This window comes from Grus americana, chromosome 14, assembly GCF_028858705.1.
Source record: "Grus americana isolate bGruAme1 chromosome 14, bGruAme1.mat, whole genome shotgun sequence".
Taxonomy (NCBI): domain Eukaryota; kingdom Metazoa; phylum Chordata; class Aves; order Gruiformes; family Gruidae; genus Grus; species Grus americana.
In genome coordinates this window covers 11,789,069-11,809,202 of record NC_072865.1, presented here as the reverse complement: position 1 = coordinate 11,809,202, position 20,134 = coordinate 11,789,069, and the positions used below count along the sequence as shown (strand labels likewise).

Here is a 20,134-nt window from a genome sequence, read left to right as displayed (position 1 = left end):
GCCTGATTCTGTTATTTGCTTGTTGTCTTTCGTAGAAGAATAAAAAAACTGGGTTGGTTTTTTCGTTTGGTTTTTTTTTTTTGCATTCATCACCAGTAAAAGCCTGGTCATATGGTCTGTGAATAAGCTGCAATTACTGGGATTGATTGTGCAGCATTTGAAGGAACAGGAGGGTAATTTGCACCCCAGCAAGTTAAGTAAACAAAACCTCAGCGTTGCTTATGGAAGAACAGACAGTTTTGAACCTTGTGGGTTTGAGTTCTTGCAAGCCCCAGGGCCCAGGCTGGCGGTGGTGGGTGGTGCGGTGTACTGCGGGCTGTGGGTTTGGGATCTCGACATCAAACTCGATGCTGCAGCCATCAGTGGGATGGCCAAGGCATAGTTATTAACTCATCATGTGTCTGTGTCAGGAGAGACTTTAGCTGTGTTTTTACCTAGAAGTGCCCGTTCACATTCGATGTATGTCCCTATTGAGGGATAGGGAGCTGTCATAGTTCACAACTATCGATAAGCATTTAGCAGACAGCTAAGTTGCAGCGGTGGAGTTTAATAATTTAATCTTGCATATTTTCTAGTATTGCTGAAATGCCTTTAAGCGGTCCCGTGAACTTCCTCGGTTGATGCCCAAGCGTGGGGGCTGTGCTGGCAGCTTTAGCAGCGTTTGGGTTGTGGTCCTGGTTGTTGGATCACTCCTCTGATTTCTTCCTTTGTTCCCTACAGGTGTACATCATCAAAGTCACCTGGTCCAATGGGTCCACAGAAGTCATATACAGACGGTACAGCAAGTTCTTTGACCTGCAGGTAAGCGTTTCACCAGTTCTTGGGGTTTTGACTTAAGAGGCTTGAAAGCTGTGATCAGTAGAGAAGTGTGGTTTCTGCCTTGCGCTTTTGTAATCTACCAGAAAATGTTTTGATCTGAGGAAACTTAAATGCAATTTTGGACATCCTTAAAAAAAGCAAGAACAAGACAACCTCAAAAGCTGGACTCTTCGCTCCAATGCCTCTTGGGGCTTTTGCATGTCGCAGTGTTAGAGCTTTGCTGTCACTCCCTGGGCTAAATGCATGCAGGACTGCGTAAGTGTGTTTGAATTCCTCCAACAGAAATCTGTGCAAGTGGTGGGGTTCTTGCGGCAGTTTTTTGTTTTCTTTGGGGGGGATTTTGTTAAAGTTAGGCCCAAATTCCATTCCCGCGGAGCTTATACCATGCCTTTCCCAGCTGCTATCACAGCAAAACAGGACTGCTGCTGAAAAACACTGATTCCCTGGGTCCATGTCCCACTGGCTGGTGTTTCGGGGAGCGGGCGCTGGGGAAATGCCTGCTGCCCAGTGCGGTGCACTGCCAGCCCGGAGGGCAGCTGACAGCAGCTGCTTTAGCAATTACCTCCTGGTGCAGGGGGAGCCGGGAAGAAAATGGAGCTGAGAGGGAGGGAGGAGACTGGAAAGGCAATTGGGACAGGCTGGGTTGCAGAAAACCGAAGCCGGTGTTCTGGGCAAGCAGGCAAAGGGTGTTTTCCACCCCCTCCTTGGTGGAGATGAGCCAAGGGGTCTGGCTGAGCTTTATGAGCCAAAACACAAACTGAGCTGCTGGAACAAGCTCTGTGCAGATGAGAAAGGAAAATGCATGAAGTGATCTATGGACCGGCAGCAGCTGCCAGGAGAGTCGCTGGCAGATCCCTGCTGGCCTGTGCGCGGGACTGGGAGAGGAGCTGGGCACGCTCTGCCTCCAGCGACCCGCTCACGTGAAGGTGAGCATCGCTATATGCTTTATTTGAACGAGTCCTGTGGTTGCCCAGGAATGAGGATGCCTTTCCTGAAATCGCTGCATCCAGACACAAATACACTGCTAAAATTACAGTGCATCTGGGCCTGCCTAGCAGAGCAAACCCAGTGGGAACCCAGATGGCTTTCCCAGGTTCAGCTGGTGTACTGGCTTCAGGTCAGCCTGCAAAGCCTGGGACCGTGCGAGACAGCTGCTCACATTGATGGTGCCCTGTCCCTTGCCCAACAAGGCACCTTCTGCAGAGCCGCGGACGTGGCCATGTGTGTGACCACATTGAGAAAGCCCTGGCCAGGCAGCCGTAGCCCGGCTTTGGCAAGGCTCTGGGTGTCCTCACCCTGCCCCATTGCTGTCCTGCAGCATTGTGCCGGGCAAGGTAGGGTGCCACGGGTGGCTGCTGGTGCAGGCAGGGGTTAAGCTGTGTGCAGCTGCTTGTGTAACCAAGGAAATATTAAAGAAAATAAACAGGGAACAGCTGTTGGGCAGCAGCCAGGGCTGGAAGGAAATGAAGCTCAGCACTTCCTTCTCCGCAGCATCTTGTCTTCGCTGGTGCTCCAAGGTAGTGGCCAAGCTCACGCTGTCATTTGCTGCATGGCGGGCAGAGTCTTTTGGGGTTTATATGTGATAAACCAGTGCCTCCTGCTGTGCTGTTTCCCTGGGCTGCCTTGCTCCTTGTGGGGAGGGACGTGTAGGGAAATGGTGGCCATCCTTCCTCTCTTCTCCCCCTTCCATCTTGGCTGGAGCTGTGCATGCTCCTAGGTGGAAAGTGTTGTCGCTAGAGGCTGTCTGAAGCCAGAGACACAAACTGGCTCTGCAAAGCACCCTGGAGCACCTTTAGAGGCAGGGGTGCTTTTTATATATATATATATATAAAAAATATATATATATATGCATCTCATGGTGCAGATGAGAAAGTTTAAAGCAAACATCTCCCCCCTTCCCTGTTCCCCGCAGCTTTTTCTTGAGAGAAGGGAAAAAAAAAAGTAACCACTCCTTTTTGGCTCTGTTGAAAGAATGAATGAAATTGTGGTTTTTCCCTTCCTTCCCCCTTATCGCACATGCTTCCTGGTGTCCTTATTTTAAACTTGTGGTGCAGTACAGTGGAAATTGGATTGAAAGGCGAGGAGTGAAACAGATCCTCTTAGCACAGTGGAAAAAAATGCTCTAGGTAGGCTTGGTAGCACTGACTGTTGCCGTTGCTGGAGGCCTTTATTATATGACTGTTGGATGATTCTATGCCAATTTTAGCTCTTTAGGCAGAAATTTTCCATGCTGGAAATTATTCATGCCTCTGATTATTTAAAAAAAAAATCCAAACACAAAACCACCCACAAAATAACCGATTGGCTAAAATGGTTTGACTACTTCTGAAAACGTAGTAAGAGGGAAAAATATTTTCCCCAGGTCCAGTTCTGATGATCTTTTTGATGCGTTGGAGGAAGAATTGGAAACTTGAGTTGCAGGTGATCCCTGTGTCAAGAATCTGTCTTTCATGTTATCCAGCCAAATTTATTCATGCTTCAGACCTTTAGCAATCACAGTACATGCATGTTTGGGTAGAGATATTTGTTAATTTAATATCTGTCTTCCCAGTGATTCTGGCTGCACTTTCCATGCTCCTGCCAGCAGCTGAGCAAGGTTTTGTTTTTTCAATAGCAGCTCTGGCCACATTGGGGTGAAGGTTGGTGCACCCTCTCTTGCTGTCAGTGACCCTCCTGCTAGGCCCAGGCAGGAGGACAAGGAAGCCATTTGATCCAAGTAGGAGAGAGGAGAAGAACTTCTTGGGGCAGGAGCGAGGGCCGGTGGGGACCAGGGGGGGGCTGACGTGATGCTGCGGTTCCGAGCAGCCCGGGCACGGTCGTGTGAGTGGTTGGGGATTTTCTCTGGATATTCCCTGTGGGGCCACAGCTGAATTGCTTGTCACCTTCCATTGTGGCCAAACAATTATTTTAGGAGTAAGGCCAAGTAAAACACATGCACGCTTACTACTGACAGCCTTGCCGGCTAGCCTGCTCCCGCTGCAACCGGAGAGCAAAGTGTCCTTCCCTCCCCAGCCAGGCAGGAATGACACTCAAAACACAAACTGCCAGCTCAGCCGAAACAGGGGTGAAGCCTGGAGTCTGCCCAGTGCTCGTCTCTGCCTCTGGACATAGAGACGTTAGACCAGCCGCATTCCCCGGACTGGAACGGGGAATGTCGAAAGCCACCTTGCTGATCGCAGCAATGCTGCAGGCTGCACCATCATCAGCTGGGAATGTTCAAGGTTTTGTCTGAATACTGTGAACTTCAAGAGCTCTTCCTTTTGGCTGTCATTGATAGCACAAGACTGGTCCTCTTCTGCAAAAGTCCTGCTTTACACCTCATCGCTGTAGCAGCCTTTCCAAGAACCATCCTGCTTTTCTCTTCCAAGGGTGGCAAGACCTCCTCTCTTTGCCTAATTATCCATTTTCATTCCTTTGCCCGCACCATGGGCCATCAGCTGGTCGTGCAGGAGATGGTCACCTACTTTCTAAGGGCCGGTGACCAACTCTCGTTCTCCAGTTCTGCTTGTGTGTCCCAGCATGAGGTACAGACTGCTTCCTCCTGGTCCCAATCCAGCGTTTTGAGCAGATGAAGTGGTGACCCTCATCCCTTGGGAAGTGTGCAGGTCATACCCTTTCCTGCTCTGGGGTCATCACAGGAAGGCTTGGCGTACCATGCCAGGTGGTCAAAGTGGGAAGGGAATGCTTAAGCCGAGGGATACCTTCACCTCCTATACACTGTTCATTGCAGGAGGAAACCTTCAGTGACCTGGGCAGTGCTCAGGAACGTTTTTGCTGTGTAGATCCTCTGTGCTCAGGTTCCTGCCCCCTCTCCTCCTTGCTTTCTCCATAAACGTTTTCTGTCGCATGGTGGTTTACATAAAAGCTAAAAAACAAACCCTAGATGAAATTGTAATTCTAAAGTTTGAAACCTCAGGTAACTGTATGATTTGTAGCAAATTGATAACTACAAATACTAACCTCACTTCTCCATGAATCTCTTGGCTAGAGGAATAATTTCCTTCGAATAGGATTGAGCCTCTTTCGTAACACTCAGTATGCCAGATGTGAGCTATTGGGAGCAGATGGATGCTGTTCCCGAGAAATACAGGCAGTAAGATTGATGTTTGCAAGGATGCCAGTTGTATTCTGGACACTAATTGAGGCTGGCAGGTACGCTGGAAACGTTAGCTGGCATGGAAGTTGGTAATCAGATATGTGAGCGGCTGTCTCTGGTGAACAGAGATGGAGGATCAGGGTCTTGCATGCCTGAGAGATGCTTCCAGCCGTGCCGGCGGGGGAAGAGCCGTGCAGTGACTGCAGGGTTCTGTTGGATCACGTTGGATGCATTGCCCAGGAGGAGTTTAACACGTCTTTTGGAAGGATCCTCTTGAAACCGTTGGCCGTGAGGAGCCACACTGTTGGTTAGAAAACAGATACTGGCTTGTATTTTGTGTTTTTTATGGAAACCCCAAAAAAGAAACATTTTTTCCCCACTCTGTAATTATGAGCTCATCAACCACGATGGTAGTCATTTCAAGTCTTCCTGTGACCAAAAGCCACTGTTGTCTTGCCACGCTCTTAGAATGTCCTTACACCCAAACCTGACCCTTTTGCACCTTTCCTGCTATTACCAGACCCCCGTGCTTCCCCCGGGCAGGAGCGCCACTTCACGTCCTTGGCCGCCTCTGCCTGTCAGCTGCAGCCACCCTCTCCTCGACCAGGAGTCTTTGCCTGGCTCTCTTCAGTCCTGTCTTATTTTGCCTCCTGGACAGCAAAGCTCACGAGCTGCTTGCGAGCCGTGATGGAGCCGGGTCTCACACCCCCCACCTTGGAGCAGGCTTTGCCAGTCACGCCGTGCCCTGCCTTCTCACCACCAAAGCAGTAGCTTCTCCTCTGGCAGGCAGCTGCAAGCCCTTAAAAATCAAATTGCTGTTTAGAGTTGCCCTTCCTGGGGACAGGTTATCCCAGGGCTTTTCCCTTTGCACTCGGAAACCTTGCCTTTGGTCCTTGTCCCAGCTGAAGGCTATAGGAGGAGAGGGTGATGCTGTGTCGCTGCTCCTCTGCACGGTGGTTTAATTTTGAGCCAAGGGATGGAGACGTGCTGTAGGCTGGAGTAAATGTGCTTGCTGAATGGTTCAGAGACAGAAAATTTGAGAATTTTAAGCAACTTTAAAAATGGCTCTGGCGCTTTCCCCCACTCCTTTCTGTATGCGCATCAAGTGTGTTTCCCAGTCCTCCCGTTCGTCCATATGTTTAACAAATCCTTCAGGTTCTTAGCTGGAAACTTTTAGCTTTGACCCACCTGGAGCGATGTCATCTTGGCCTGAAGGCTGCAGGACACTCTCCAACAGCTTTGTGTGTAACACAAAAAAAAAAAATAGGCTGTTGAAGTGGTGCCTACTTTTATGAGAAAATTGGCAAAAGGCAGTGGTCTGTGCAAGTCGTCTCGACATGGAAGACAGATTAGCTCTTCTGGAGGGGGTTCTTCACCTGCTGTGCATGTGCAGCCGCGAGGCAAAGATGGAGAGGGGTAAAAGTTGGTATCTTAGTAATTCAGACTGGTTTTAAATAAAACACTACATTAAAATGGGCTCAGAAGACACTAGCTGGCACACAGAGGAGAACTGTTCTCGTCAGCCTGTTTCAGGCCGTTGGACCCTTGAAAAATTAAAATGAGCCTTGTGTGTTGCTTCCAGTACTGCGAGCCCTGTGCTCACCCTGCTCTGCCTGCACTCCTCCTCCTTCTCCTCCTCTGCTCTTTAAGCTGGGCTCCTGGCAGGCCACATGGTTCACAAAGGTGAATTAAGTGTTATCTTAATTCTCCAGATGTGGAAAGCAAGGGGCAAGCGTGCCGACTAATGTGTTCCAAGCAGCACAAGGCTCCTTCAGGTGGGACTGCAAGCCGAGGCACTGCTTGGACTTCACCCTTCTTCTGGGTCAAGCCTGGTCCTGGCGGCCTCTTTGATGAAAAAGCCCTAAGGCAGCTTGGCCATGCTGCAGCTGAGGGAGATGGATGTGTTTTTGTGCCCGGGGATTGTAAACAGGGCTCTCTCGATAGCTATTTCCTAACAGGAATCTTATTTCAACACTTCGGGGATTTCTTTTTTCTCCAGGGTTTATGGAGTTCAGCAAAATTCTGCGTAGTTGCGTGTGCAGTGTACTTTGTGGTTTCACCCCGCCACAAAAATAAATCACCAGGATCTCACTCTTAGACAGCTGGATCATGAAAGACAGGACCTTGCGTGACCAAGGACAAGAAGAAACCCACAGCTTCCTACAGCGAGGTTCTTGCTACAAAGCACTGGTGATGATTGTATCCTCTGTGCCCAGGCTGCACTGAGAGCCATGAGCTTAAGCGTAATGTGCAGAAGTATAGAAAAGATGAATTGCCATCATCTAACTTGAGAGAAGAACCGCTTTCCATTAAATGAGGACTACTTCTGTCTCTGTAGAGGAAACAGCCGGTATTTTTCCAGCAGCGCATCAAAGATCTTCATCATTTTCCTCCTTTTTCCCTTCACAAAGAACACGTACAGCCCAATGCACTTCAGCCTAGTTAAACGTTGGCTCCTTAATTTTTTCTCTCTCCAAATGTCTCCCATTTATAGCTTTCCAGCATTTGGCAGCCGGGAGCCAGCGCATTCCCGTGCGTGCTAGCGCCAAGGCAGGTCAGTGGAGTTATAATTGGCTCTAGCTGGCACCCTGACGAGCTGCTGCGTGCGGTGCCTGGCAGCCGAGCGGGGCTGCGCGCTGCCGAAAGCCCTGCCTGCCACTGGGAAACGGCAGCGCGTCCTCCCCGAGAGTCGGCTTTGGATGAAAGTTCCCAGGGCCAGTGCACACCTGGGGCGAGCGTGGCGGCACTGGGCAACGCGTGCGTGTTTCTGTGGTGGAACTTTTTTTTTGATTCTCATAGCTAAAGCCTTTCTTGAGCAGCTGCTCGTAACAGTGCTTGATGATTTTTGGTTTGTTCCAAGCTGATGGCCAGCATTTGCCCTTTCCCTTTGCTCCAAGCGTGCAGCTCTGCAGGGTGTCTCTGCACCCTCGCCAGGTTTCTGCTGTCCTCCTCTTGCCTCAGGTGCAATGCTGCTTCTTGCTGGTTTGCTGTGAGCCTTGGGGCAGTCCTGCTCACCTCCTGGCTCTCATCTCCAACTGCTCCCATCAGATGGTCCCTTCTTGTTCCCAGGCATCGCCTGGCGCTGCTGTGCTGGCCCCATGGCAAAGGAGAGCCGGCTCCTGAGCCCGTGCTTTGTTCATTCATCCGTGTTGGCACTTCCGTGTCTCCTCCCCTCTGGAAACCTGGCAGAGCAGCTGGAGGCGGTTTGCAGCCTTTGCTTCCCTGCCCTGGGAGAGGTGCATCCCACGTGAAGCATTGGTGCAATCTGGAGGGGAACCTGTGCTGAGCAGAACCCGTGGAAGGGGGAAGCAAAAAGATGGGGTGGTTAAAACAGTTTAAACTCCTCGGGGACAGAGCTAAGATCTCTCGCTGACAATCTGATGTGGTTTTATTTGCTAAGGCTTTTGGTAATGTGGCATTTAAAAGTTGTCCTGTAACACGAGGCGAGGGATTACCCCCCTCTGCCTGGCTCAGGGGCGAGCTAATGCCCTTCCACTCCCCAGCTACTTAATGAAAAAGCCCTGGAAAGTCACCTGGCCCATTCCTGAGAGGGCTGAGCAGGATCCCCAGGAGGAAGGAGCTTGCTGGCAGCCCCTCTCCTGCCCGTGGGGTCAGTCCCAGGGGAGGTGCCCAGGGCCCTGCTGCAGGTGTCTGCCTGGACCCAGTTGTTGCTGGGGGTTTTGATGGGGTTTGCGTGGGTCTGGGCTGACGCGAGCCCCAGCATCTCCGCCGCGCTCTTAATCTAACGCAGTTCAGTCTTCTGGTGGAAAGGCCTGCAATTTATATTAGGTGGCAGCAGCCCTGGATCTGAAACGAACCGGTTTCAAGCTGACTGATGCTGCCTGGGGAGGAGCTGAGGAGTGATAGCAATAAATCAGTGCAAAGGAGTCTGTATCTCAGAGCGCTGGACTTTTAGTAAAATGTCCGGGACCCATTTACATCACTAAATCTGTACACTATAGTACTGACCATAGCGTGTGCCACGTGCGTATTGTGAGCATCTAAGAAGTGGAAGCATCTGTGCAGTTTTATGGTCCATGGGAGATGGAAACAAGCTGGGAGAGTCAGAGGGAGAGGGTGGTTCTGGACTTGTCCTGCCCTTGCAAAGGGAAGTGATAAAGCTGAAGGGACGACACATTTTTCTATGATCCTGATTCCTCACTTCTTTTCTGTGCCTTTCATTCAATTACATCAGGCTGTCACAGCTCTACCTCTGTCACCACTCCCACGCCGGCTGTTGAAAATGCTTTCGGTAAAGGACTCCTTGCAGTCTTGGAGTCCCCTTGCAAACCGAGGTGTGGGCCTCTGTGATGATCTCCCTGGGGTCCCGGTGGGCCTGGGGGACAAGTGAAGAATTTAACTGCCCGCTCTCCCTTCCCAGCGCCCTGCTCCATCTGAGAAGCAATGCTCCTTTCCTCTTATTTTCCTTTTTCCAATTCTCTAATATGTTCTGTGCCCCGAGGCTTGCCTGGCTCCTTGTTCCCATCCCTGGGATCCAGAACAGACTTTTCCTGGGTATGTGGCAGGCATCCTGCGGGAGGAATGAGGAAGGCAGGTTTGTGCCAGCTGCAGCGAGACTGCTGCATTTGCTGGACTTGGGGAGACCTCGTGGGGAGAGAAGGATGGGTGTGCAGGATCTGCCCTTCCTCTGTGATTCATGCCTTCCAGCCAGCAGCAGGGAGGGGGACCTCATTAACCAGAAAACAGAGAGGGGAAAACGTGATGTGGTGCCAGCGGGTGGATGCTGTAGGGCTCCGGCAGCCGTCCCGTCCCTCCGTGGTGCCGTGGTGCCTCGGTGGTTTTCTTGCCAGCAGCTGAGGCTTTGCTTCTCCAACGCCGCGGGGGTGTTGCAGTGCTGCTGGATACATTGCACCCCTTCTGCTCATCTTCTCATCACCTCGTGGCTCCCACACATCCCCAGGCTGCGGGCTGCTGCTGCATCCCCCATTTTTTGGTAACTTATGTTCTGGTGTTATCTAGGATTGCAACGTGCGCAATAACCTACATGAAAAATGATCTCCCTTGTGATCTGGCGGCATGAGGAGAGACAGTGTTTTCCCTCTCTTAATTCCACCTCCCTGAGCATTTCTGCCTTACTGGTACCACATCTTGAGGCCTCTGCAGTGGGGATGAGTCACTGAGTAGTGAATTAAAAATTATGTTTATGGCTGTCTTTACTGGGCAGCGTGGAAATTAGATTTTGGAGATTAGGTTTGGGAGGTGTAATTAAGGGTGGTGGATTTATTGTTTTAATACTACCTTTGATAGAATATTTAGGGTTTGGGCAAGAAAGAGCTTTCATTCAAATGTCATTTTTTTCAGTGCTGATACCATATTAAATTAGCCAAACCAGGTATATTTTAATACGCAAGGTGCTGTTGTGTGCCTTACTGAGAATTCCTTGTGCTCCTGTTCTCCTCTGCGAGCTCAGCTTGCTGATCGTTTACCATCAACCGTGGTCTGGTACTGGACTTTTTTGAGAGGATGAAGATATTTTGTTGTAGCGGACTTTGAGAAATGCTTCCCTCGGCGAGCGGTTTGGGTGCAAAGAGGTTTGGAACCCCTCTGGGGCTGCTCCCCCCTCCTCAAGCTGGCAGCAAACCAGTCCGCATCCCTGCGGGCTTGGAGTGGCTCCGGGAGGGCCAGGAATGAGGAGGAGGAGGAGGGTGGAGGTGAGAACCTCTCCGTGTCTTGTGCTGCAGGCGAAAGTTCAGTTCGTTCAACTATATTGGGCACCTTGACTCTGGAGTAGGTGGACAGCTTGCCCCAGGCACCCCAGAGCCAAGGCATGCAGCCTTGCAGAAGGCAGCTGCCATTTTTCCTTTTTTTTTTTTTAGGGAAAAATATTGCTGAAAAGTGGAGGAAACATCACTTTTTAGAAAGTTTAAGTTGTGGGTCTTCGTCCCTGCCTGTAGAGCTGCTGCTGGCAGTGGGCATTGCCCCTCTCTGGCCCCGGGGAGCACTGGGGTGTGGATACGACCAGCAGCTCTGGTAGGGACCCAAAATCCTGGAGTTCTCAGTCAACAGAAAGTTGCAATCCTGTCTTTTTTAACTGCATGCACACATCCTGATGAAATGGCCACTGAAGAAAGCTTTGTGTTCGGCCACGCAGAATGCCGAGCCAGCTGGAGAGCTGCGCAGCTCTTCAAAATGGTGAGGTTTCCTTGTCCTAAGTTGGGAGGAAGTTAGTGTTTAAATTTTAGCAAAGAAAGAAACTCAGTTCCATATGTGTAAAACATTTTCTTGGGGTTTTTTACTATTAAGTTTTGGGGGAAAAAAAAGAAGAAGCTTTCCCCTTGATGAGTCACTTAAAACATTAAAAAATCCTTTTAATTTTAGAAGTTAGGTTTTACCGTTCAAATTAAAACATTGACTGAAATGGATACTCGTCTGCTGATCTTTCTTCTTGGCAAATTGGCATTTTCCAGTTCTCCTCTCCCCCCACCCCTCCGCCCACCTCCAGGAAATAAAGAAGTCCCGTTGGAAAGTTTCCCAGGGAGCTCTGAGGTTTCCATTTGGGGGGTGACTGCTTTCCACCTGCCAACAGGTGGCTGCTTTATGCCCCAAAACGGTGCTGGTTTTTTTACCAGTCAGTGAATTTGGTCAGAGGCTTTTCAGATTTTCTCTCTTCGTATCTGTGTGGTGAGATTACACTTAGAGAAGAGCTCTAAGATTAGGATGCTGTCAAGCTTCGTGCTCCTTAGGGGTTTAGTTGCGCTGGAAAACCTTGGCGTTGCTTGGTCTCCCTCTATCCTCGTTGGGTCCTAGAAAAGCAGATGCAAGGTATATGGTTTGGGTTGGATTTTGTGTGCGTTCTCATTTTTAAATGCACAGAAAACAGCAGGGCTGCACTTTGCCTGCTGCTGGGGCTCCTCCGCGGTGCCTCTGTGTTCGCTGGCTCAGGGCCCTGGGAAAGGGCAAATATCCCGGGCTAGGATGGCGTTCCCCCTGGAGCTGCATTGCATCTTGCTTTGTGCGGTCCCAAGGGCTCGCTGCGGGGCTCCCCATACCCCAGCTCCGCCACTCGTACAACCCTTCTCTGCTAAGTGCATTAACTCTTCTGTAAGCCGCGAGGCCAGTCTCCTCCATCAGACATCGCTTAATGGCAGCGTTCTGGTTTTGCAATAAGCGGAGTTTCTTGGTGAGCTCCAGACCTCTGGCAAGGACTGTCTGAACTCAGAAGTGCTTCAAGTCCTCTCCTGCCATCGTGCCGGCGGTGGCAGTGCCAGCCTCCCCCGCCTGCCCCGGTGCTTCCCCGCAGCGGCTGTGGGCAGGGGCTGCCTGCCCAGCTGGGGGTTTTGGGCACCATTGAACTTGGCATCTTTAAATCTCGCCTTTTCTATAAATGGAGGAAAATGAGGGCAGCATGCTGCACGAGGGAGACACGCTGCTGGTGCAGGGTGAAGTGAGGTGGGGATGCTGGTGGGTTCACCCAGGAGCTGGACTGGTTTGTGCTGCCCGTGGGGATGTGTGCCTGGGGCTCCAGGGTTTGATCAGCCTTTTCTCTGCTAGACAGAGTTTTATTCTCAGATGGGAGAGCGTGGAAAAGAGCATGATCATGCTAAGGACTTAAGGCGTATCTGTTTCATATGGAGACCCTGGGTTTGGCAGTTAAACCTCGGGGGTTTGGCAGTTAAACCTTGGGGGTTTGCAGTGTCTCATCTTCCACCTGTGTAATTGCACTGGCTGCCGTGGAGCTGCTCTTGATGGACACCACCATGAGCCCAAGCAGAATGAAATCCTCCCTTGTGTGAAGAGAAAAGTCAACATTGGCCTTTCTGCTGACTGTGTTTATTTGGAAGATGGGGTTTGTGTTTAGGGAAGGAACAGAAGGGAAAATAGATGGTTAGCAAGAAGTCTGATGCAAGAGGAGTATCATGAGGCTGGTGTTTCTGACCAGCGGTGCTCTCCCAAGTGGTAGGACTGCAGCTTTTGCAGCCCTGCCTGTAGCTCAAATGCCTTCTCTTTTGTCTCATCATGTTTGGGCCTGCCACAGATTTAAAACTGCATTAATTTCAGGGAAGGAATGTGCGCCAGTCTGCTTCTCCTCATCTGCTGGAGTGGGGAAGGTTTTTGGGAAGGGAGGGGTCAAAGAGAAACCAGATCATGAGCTATTTGGTGGAGAAGCTAGGGACGAGTCATCCTGAGATTTTGGCAAGCGTGCAGGTCAGACTGGGGTGGCATGCGTGTAAAGTCTCTCCATGACCCGTGACTGAAACACTTGACTGAAGGTTACCTCTTGGTGTGAAGCTCTGTGTTAGACGTGCAACTAGATCTGTTTGGAGCATTTCAGCACAACCCTCCCCCTTGCTGCACCTCAGCTGCTCAACACGTGAAATGGGGTGAATGCGTTGGTATTTCTCCACTGTTGTTTCCATTTCAACAACAGAAACTAAATCTCATGACTTCCCCAGTCTTCAGAGGAGACCTACTTTGGGGATGCTAGAGAGGAGGATGTGGGTGAACATGAGCCATCTTTGCAGCCTTTCCTACGGCTGCTGCTGCCGTGACAGCTCCAGCGATGGTTGTGGTGGTGGTTCTGTGGTCTTTGCCCCCAGGCTGGGGGAGGTGGCACAGCTCTGCTCTGCTCCCATGGTGAGGCACCTTCCAGGGGTACTTCCTGATGTGACACAGACCCAGCTGTGCTGGAGGGATGTTCCCATGGACGGGATGGGGAAGAGGAAGTGGTGCATACCAGCGTCACCCCCGGCTATTGCTGCTCTATTCCCAAGCACATCTACCAGCAAGAGTCATTTCCCACGGCCGGGTTGCCGTGGTGAATTATGGATGCCGTACTGGTTGGCTGGTGGTGTTAATGCTCTGCTCCTGGTGCCTGCATGGAGTGCTGCAGCTTTCAGTGCTCATCTGTGCAGTCTGGGACCTGCCTACCCAGCCTGATGCCATCTAGAGACTGCAATTATCAGAAATTAAGTGGAAAATGAATTAGTAAAGTATTGTAAAGAGAATGATACTTCCAGGATTCAGCACCAATGAATCGAACGTAAAAAGCAATACATTTTAATCACCCAACAAGCAGACAGAGGGATCAGCAGCTCTGTGAGGAGGCTGTGTTAATGGATATTGCTCAGTGCTCTTCTCCAAATTTGAGATTTTCTTTTTCTTTTTATTTGAACACTAAACTCTCCCCTTAGTCTCTCCCAAATATATTCTTGCCAGGCTTACAAAAGTAGGGAAAGCAAGCAGTGCTTTTCAGGAGTTGTTTGGGCCATCCAAAAATGGGTGATGATCCTGGATCTCCCCATCTTGGGGTGTCTCACCTGATGCCTTACTGGAGCTGGGTTTAGGGAGGTGCAGCTTTGTCTGCCCTCTGGTTCCTTTCTGGGTGCCTCAGAGTGGGCACCTGGAGCTACTTGTTGCTTTTGAAAACATACAGACTTTGAATGTCTTAAAACATGATTTATTTTTTTTTTTTAATACTCTTGGAAATGTGCTTTGTAGATGAGCACAGAACAGACACAGAAATCTCTGTGGGGAGCAGGGCCTGGCTCGACCAGAGACAGACGTATCTGGAGATGAGGGTATTTCTCTTTCTCCTTTCACAACTCTCTCTTTTGCCCATCTGCTCCAAATAGCACATGGTGTTGGTTGCGATGGTGGTATTGGTGACTAGAAACTCCTATCCTCTCATCACTAATAAGCAAACATGAGAATCTTTTAGTGATTTCTGGGACTTTAAGTTTCAAGGCTGGATGATAAAACAGGAGGCTCCTTACACCAAGGTTCATACAGGCTTTTAGGGGTTAGATGCTTGCAGCTGAGTGTCTCCTTTGCTGGGAATCCCAGCAGCCCCAGGGAAGCGTGCAGTGTCCACCATGGTCTCGACTGCTTAAGCTGGAGCTGGGCACTGCTGAGGTTTCCACTCGGAGAATCAGTGGGTGCTCTAGCTGGAAACGTCTCCCGTCCTGGGCATCCCGTCCTTTTTGCCTGTTTGCTTTTGGAGGACCACTGCGCTCCGACCAAACATGTGGACGTGAAGCTGCCACGTTGTCCAAGCCCCCACGTGCTGGCAGAGCCCGCCAGCTCCCCGGCTTTGGTCCATGTGGTTTACGGGCAAGCACCCGGGGTAGCACAGACCTGGTGGTGGCTCAGTCCTGGGGCTGCCCAGGGCTGGGGGGCAGCACGGGCAGAGGGATGCATCCTGCCCAGCCCCGCACCCACTGCCCTCTCCATGCCAGTGAGCTATTCACAGACACCAATGTCTCCCTCTGTCTAACGCTTCCTGTGATTTCATAGGAAATTTCTCATGCAGTGGCAGCTGCTGCCAATTTATGTAGCCCTTTTTTTCTCTGACCTCAGTTAATTCTTTTTTGTCTGTTGCTTAAAGTTTTCCATCAGGTTTTCACAATCCAGCCTTTGTGATGCCATTTCCTAGTGCTGAGGAGGTCAGGATTGCCCCTGGCCCGGTAATGTGTAAAATAGGCTTGAATGCCTCATCCCTTGCACCGGAAAAACAGGAACTAGGGAGAAATTGTGGTCATCAAGAAACCGCTCAGTTGTGCTGCCCTTCGGCTCCCATTGCTGCCTTTGAACACCCAACTTGCTTTGGCCATTGAATGGGCATTACATGGTGCTGCGCCAGTAGAGTCCTTCCCCAGGCTTGAGCTCCTCAGCTCAGCATCACTGACACTTGGCATCTAAGCTTGCTCCGCATTGGTCCTTCTGTCTTCTGGGCTGTTGTATCTTCACCCCGTTTCCTCATAGACAGTCTGTGTGGATGCAGGGAAGGTGCCTCTCGTAGCGTTGCAAAGAGACTAAACATCAGTAGTCCATGAGCCACTGCCAGATGGCATTCTCTTTCTCAGACTATCTGCTTGGCAGATGTTTCCCAAACCAGGAGGCTCCAGGGCACAAGGATGCTTTGATTTGCAGGAGCACATTCGCAAAGTCTCTGTTTCTCAGTGCGCAGCCATGTCCCTTGTCACATCCCCGTGGAGCTGGGGTGCTGCCGTGTGGCAGACGGTTGCTGGACCTGTTGCCCTTTCCCGTTGCATTTGGAGATAGGAATGCTGACCATCAGTGGATCAAATTTGGAGGAAGACTCTTCCTCCCGTACCAGGAGACCTGACTAATGCCCTGCTCAGCACGTGAGCGGTGCATGTCAATGTCCCCATCTGGAGTTCACCACCACGGGGACAGCGGGGCACACAGTGTGCCCAGCTGCCTGCTGCATTCCCTCCCTCTGACGGAGACCTGGGGAGTGTGGGATGAGAGCAGGCTTGGCTTGGACCCATCTTTCCCCCATGGCAAGCTGCTGCCTTCTCTCAGCGGGGAGGCTGTTGCTCTCACAAAGAGTCTCCTGTGATTCTGCCGCCACGCACTCAGCCGGACTCTGAAGCCTTTTGTTGAACTCCTTTTTTTTTTTTTTTTTTTCCCCCCTTTTCCCTTCGGGTGGTGTCAAAAGCTGACTTCTCTGCTCTGGATAACGGACGTGTCTGGTGGAGGCATGGGTTAGGTCAGCTCGCGCTTGCTAGACCAAGAAGGAGGAATGTGGTTTTACGCTGAACCTCCGTCATGCAGCCAAAGCAAATCGTGTCGATAAGAGAAGGGGGAACTTCTCTCACCCCGTGGCTGTGATTACAGCTCACAGCCTGGCTCCAATATCGGCTCCTGGTGTTGTGCAAGAGTGGAAGAGTTTGCTCTCCTCTCCCGGGTATTTCATCACGCCCCAGCCTGTGCTGGTATATCTTGCTTTTCAGTGACGTGAACCACCATCCCCTTCATAAGTTGGCAAAAACTTGCTTTCTCTTCTGCAGCCCTGGTACGTGCCACACAAGCCCTGACACTCAGTAATGGAGAACCCGGGCTTTAGAGCAGCTCGACAAAAGCAGATCCCACAGTCCCGCTGGCTGCAGAGGACTTGCTGCAAGAGTAATCCTGTGTCCTTCTGGCTCATCGTTATCAGGGGAATGCAGGACCTCTGTGTTTACCATTTCACCCTGACATTTTTCTCTCCACCAGATCAGATTTAAATGAAAAATATTGTTTTCCCCTCACCTTCATATTTTAGAGGGGAAAACTTTTCCACTTTATTGTGGAGAGCAGAGGAGAAGAGGCAAAGTGATGCCACACCTTCTTACCTACTAGCTTGAGGGTTTGGGGATTTTTTTGCAGAGTTCTCAGAGTTTGATTCCAGCTGGGAAGCGATAGGGCTCACTCACGGGCTGTTAGACCTGGAGCCCTGCTCTTCCAGGAGACGCATCCCTCTGGCATTACACCATCAGCTCTTATTTGAGCAAAGCCCTTCCCGAACGCTCTGCTTCCCGGGAATACTGCTGAGCGCATACATTCCTCTCTCCCTAGGATCCCCTGCAGCCTGCAGCACTCTTAATTGATTCAATTAGGATATTATCTTATGAGTTTCCTGTTAATGAAGAAGCTGTCTGCCAATGTGCTAGCTGTTGATACAAAGCTGCTTTTGACAGGCTCGCTCTCCCCGGGTGGCCCCGCCGGCGTTATGGCCCGCTCTGTTAACGGAGAGCCCGGCCATGGGCACAGCACGCTCCCAGGATGTGCGCAGACCTTCAGCCGCGGCTCATTGCAGAAAGACTCACTGCATGGGCATTTCTGGGTTAATAAGAAAACCAGCTAATTGATAAGATAAATTGGTGGTGGAGATAAATGGATGAACGTGCCCTATCCTGACGTGCCGTTGTGGGGAGCCCAGCTGTGGGGTGGATACGCTGCAGGGAGCCAGGGCCTGGCAGCCGTGTGATCACCCTCCCGTCCAGCATTACTGCAAAGGAACTGGGGAGGAGTGTGATGGAACAGCTTCCGGCGTAACAAAAGCACGCCAAAATGCTTTAAACTGCATCCACTCTAATATTTTTTTCTTTTCTTTTCTTTTCTTTTTTTATGATTCTGTCACAAGTACTTAAAAATAATCTTGGAAGGGGAGAAACAATAGGGTTATTGTTTCTTTTTTCCTTCATTTTTCTTCCCGACCTGGCTGAGTGCATTGCTGAGAGCAGACTTGGCCTCTCTGTGCTCTCCCGTGCTCAGCAGGAAAAGTTGTGCTCCAAAGGGTTCTGTGTCTGTCTGCCCCTTGCCTGCCACATCTACCCCTCTCCCCAGGATCTTGCATGGCCGGGCAAGTCCTCCCTTCTGGGAACGTGATGTGAGCAGGTTTTTTTGGAGCTTGGATGGAAACCTGAGATGGTTTGTGGGAGTCTCCCCATGCCAACTGCCTCCCTTCCCCAATTCCTTGCTTGCTGGGGAGCGTGTTTCCCTGCTGAGGCTGGGGAGAAGGATGCTCTCCCAGGAAACCTGCCCTGCCTTGTTGCTGGCGTGCCTTCAGTTCTGCAGACCATCTTCTGATGCCTGCCTGTGCATCTCTCCCCAGGACTTTTACCCTTTTTCCATCCTTTTTGCAGAGCTGTGCCTGCTCGCCTTGGCTTTCCGGGGGAAGAGCAGTGTAACAACCTGTGCTGTAGTCCCCATCCTGCAAAGTCGGCAGGAACAAGATCAGCCAGAAAAGGTACAGGGAGCCTCAAAACCTAGCGACCTGCTAGCTGGCTTCCTCTGGGTCTCTGGAGCATCTCTCAGCTCTGGAGCTGAACTTTTCCCATTGCTGCTCTGCGCTTTTCCTCGCTGCAGCGTTGTGGTGTGTAGTTCTACAGAAGAATTGTCAGCCCACGACCCACAGACTGGATTTCTGCAGACGTGCTCTTGTATCTTGCTAACGCAAACTGCCTGCCGTGGTTACAGCCGGCGCTGGGGTTGTTTTCTTTGGATTGGGTGTTTTAGCTGTTCTTCAACCACAGGCTTATGCCTAGCAAAACTGATGAACTAGTATTTGCTGCTGCCTTCTCCGGAGCTGCGTGATGTGGCAGCCAGGCTGGGTGGGATCCACGGGACTGACCCCTCTGCCTTGCTCCTTCCCCACCTTTTCCTCTTTTTGTGCATGCCAGAGGATGCTCCAGGGACCTTGCAACCTCTTTTCCTCCCTCCAGCAACAGAAGACATAGCAGCTTGTGAATGCACAGGCATAATGGTACCAACCCGCAGCAGGCGGTGCGGTGTCTGGTCTGGCTGGGGAGATGCTGGTGGCTCTGGGCTGGGCTGGAGGGCAGCAGGGTGGCTGCAGGGAGATGGTCTCCACACCACCTCCTGCTCACCGAGCAGCCGCTGCAAGAGGCACTTACAGTCAAGATAAAGGAAATGGAGAACTTCTGGACTGAAGTTCTGGCTGGGTTTGGTGGGATCACATGGTCGGGAGCAGATCTGGCCAGAGGCACAGCCCAGGCACGTGCATACAGCAGAAAACACAGCTTGCACCGTTTGTGCCTTGGAGGCTCTCAGTGTTCCCGGGAGCTAGAGATCCTCAGCTTGCATTCAAAACGGAGAGGAGGGGAAAGCTTCCAGTGACTCAAGTATTGTGTTGCTTAACAGCAATCAGATGTGCGCCGTTTGCGACTTGTTTTGCTCACTCTTTGCCAGTCACAAGCTTTCCTCAGCTCTTCCCAACAGGACGAGCAGGGCCAGAGGCACCTCTCCGCCATAGCGCAACACGGGTGTTTTGCAGGGTAACAGGGATGTGGCGTCATCCTTTATTTTCATGGACTGAGGGAAGAGCAGGAGGCCGTGGCGTGCCCAGGGAGGCTGGGGAAGCGGTGCTGCCCTGGGAGCCTGCAGTGCCTCGGGGAGGCGAGTCCTCCCTCGGCCGTGCTTGGGCTCGCTTCGTGGCTGCTGGTAACGTTACCGCAGTCCCCAGTTATTGCTGAGTCTGGAGTCATTTTATTTTGTTGTAAACCTTTTAAAATTTGTTTTAAGTAGAAGCTGTAAACAGGGTCCCTTTGTGCTTAGTGTCATCCTGGTTTTGAGTTGTCTTGTTTTCATTTTGAAGAGACTACTTGAGAGCGTCTTTTGGTTTTCCTGTTGTATTTGGGAGTGTTGGGGGAGTTTTTTATTCCTCTTCAAAATGTAGGAAAAATACCTCCTCCCTTCTGCCCCCTCTCTACCAAACCTCAGGAATTTTATCCCGGTGCATTTGAGATCCAAGAAAAAAAATGCAAGTATTGCCTGAGCCGGGGTGCAGAGGGCTGTATCGACAAAAAGGGCTTAGCTTGAGGATTATAGGGCTTTAAACAAGCTCGTGTCTAGCAGTAGAGGAGAACACAGCCCTTAGCTAGGAGCAGAGACCTCCTGTAAAAAGCGTGTGGAAAAATAAGTGCCAAAGAAAAAGAGCCATGAAAAGCAGGG

General features: G+C 51.0%; 1 protein-coding gene across 6 annotated transcripts in view; it reads left to right on the top strand.

The window, feature by feature from the left end:
* SH3PXD2B (SH3 and PX domains 2B) overlaps positions 1-20,134 on the top strand; it is a 79,765-nt gene that overhangs the window by 12,088 nt on the left and 47,543 nt on the right. For all 6 annotated transcript variants that reach the window (XM_054841428.1, XM_054841425.1, XM_054841430.1 and 3 more), the window contains exon 2: positions 721-801. In XM_054841428.1, the coding sequence (XP_054697403.1) occupies positions 721-801 (81 nt within the window). The remainder of the gene's footprint in view (positions 1-720; positions 802-20,134) is intronic.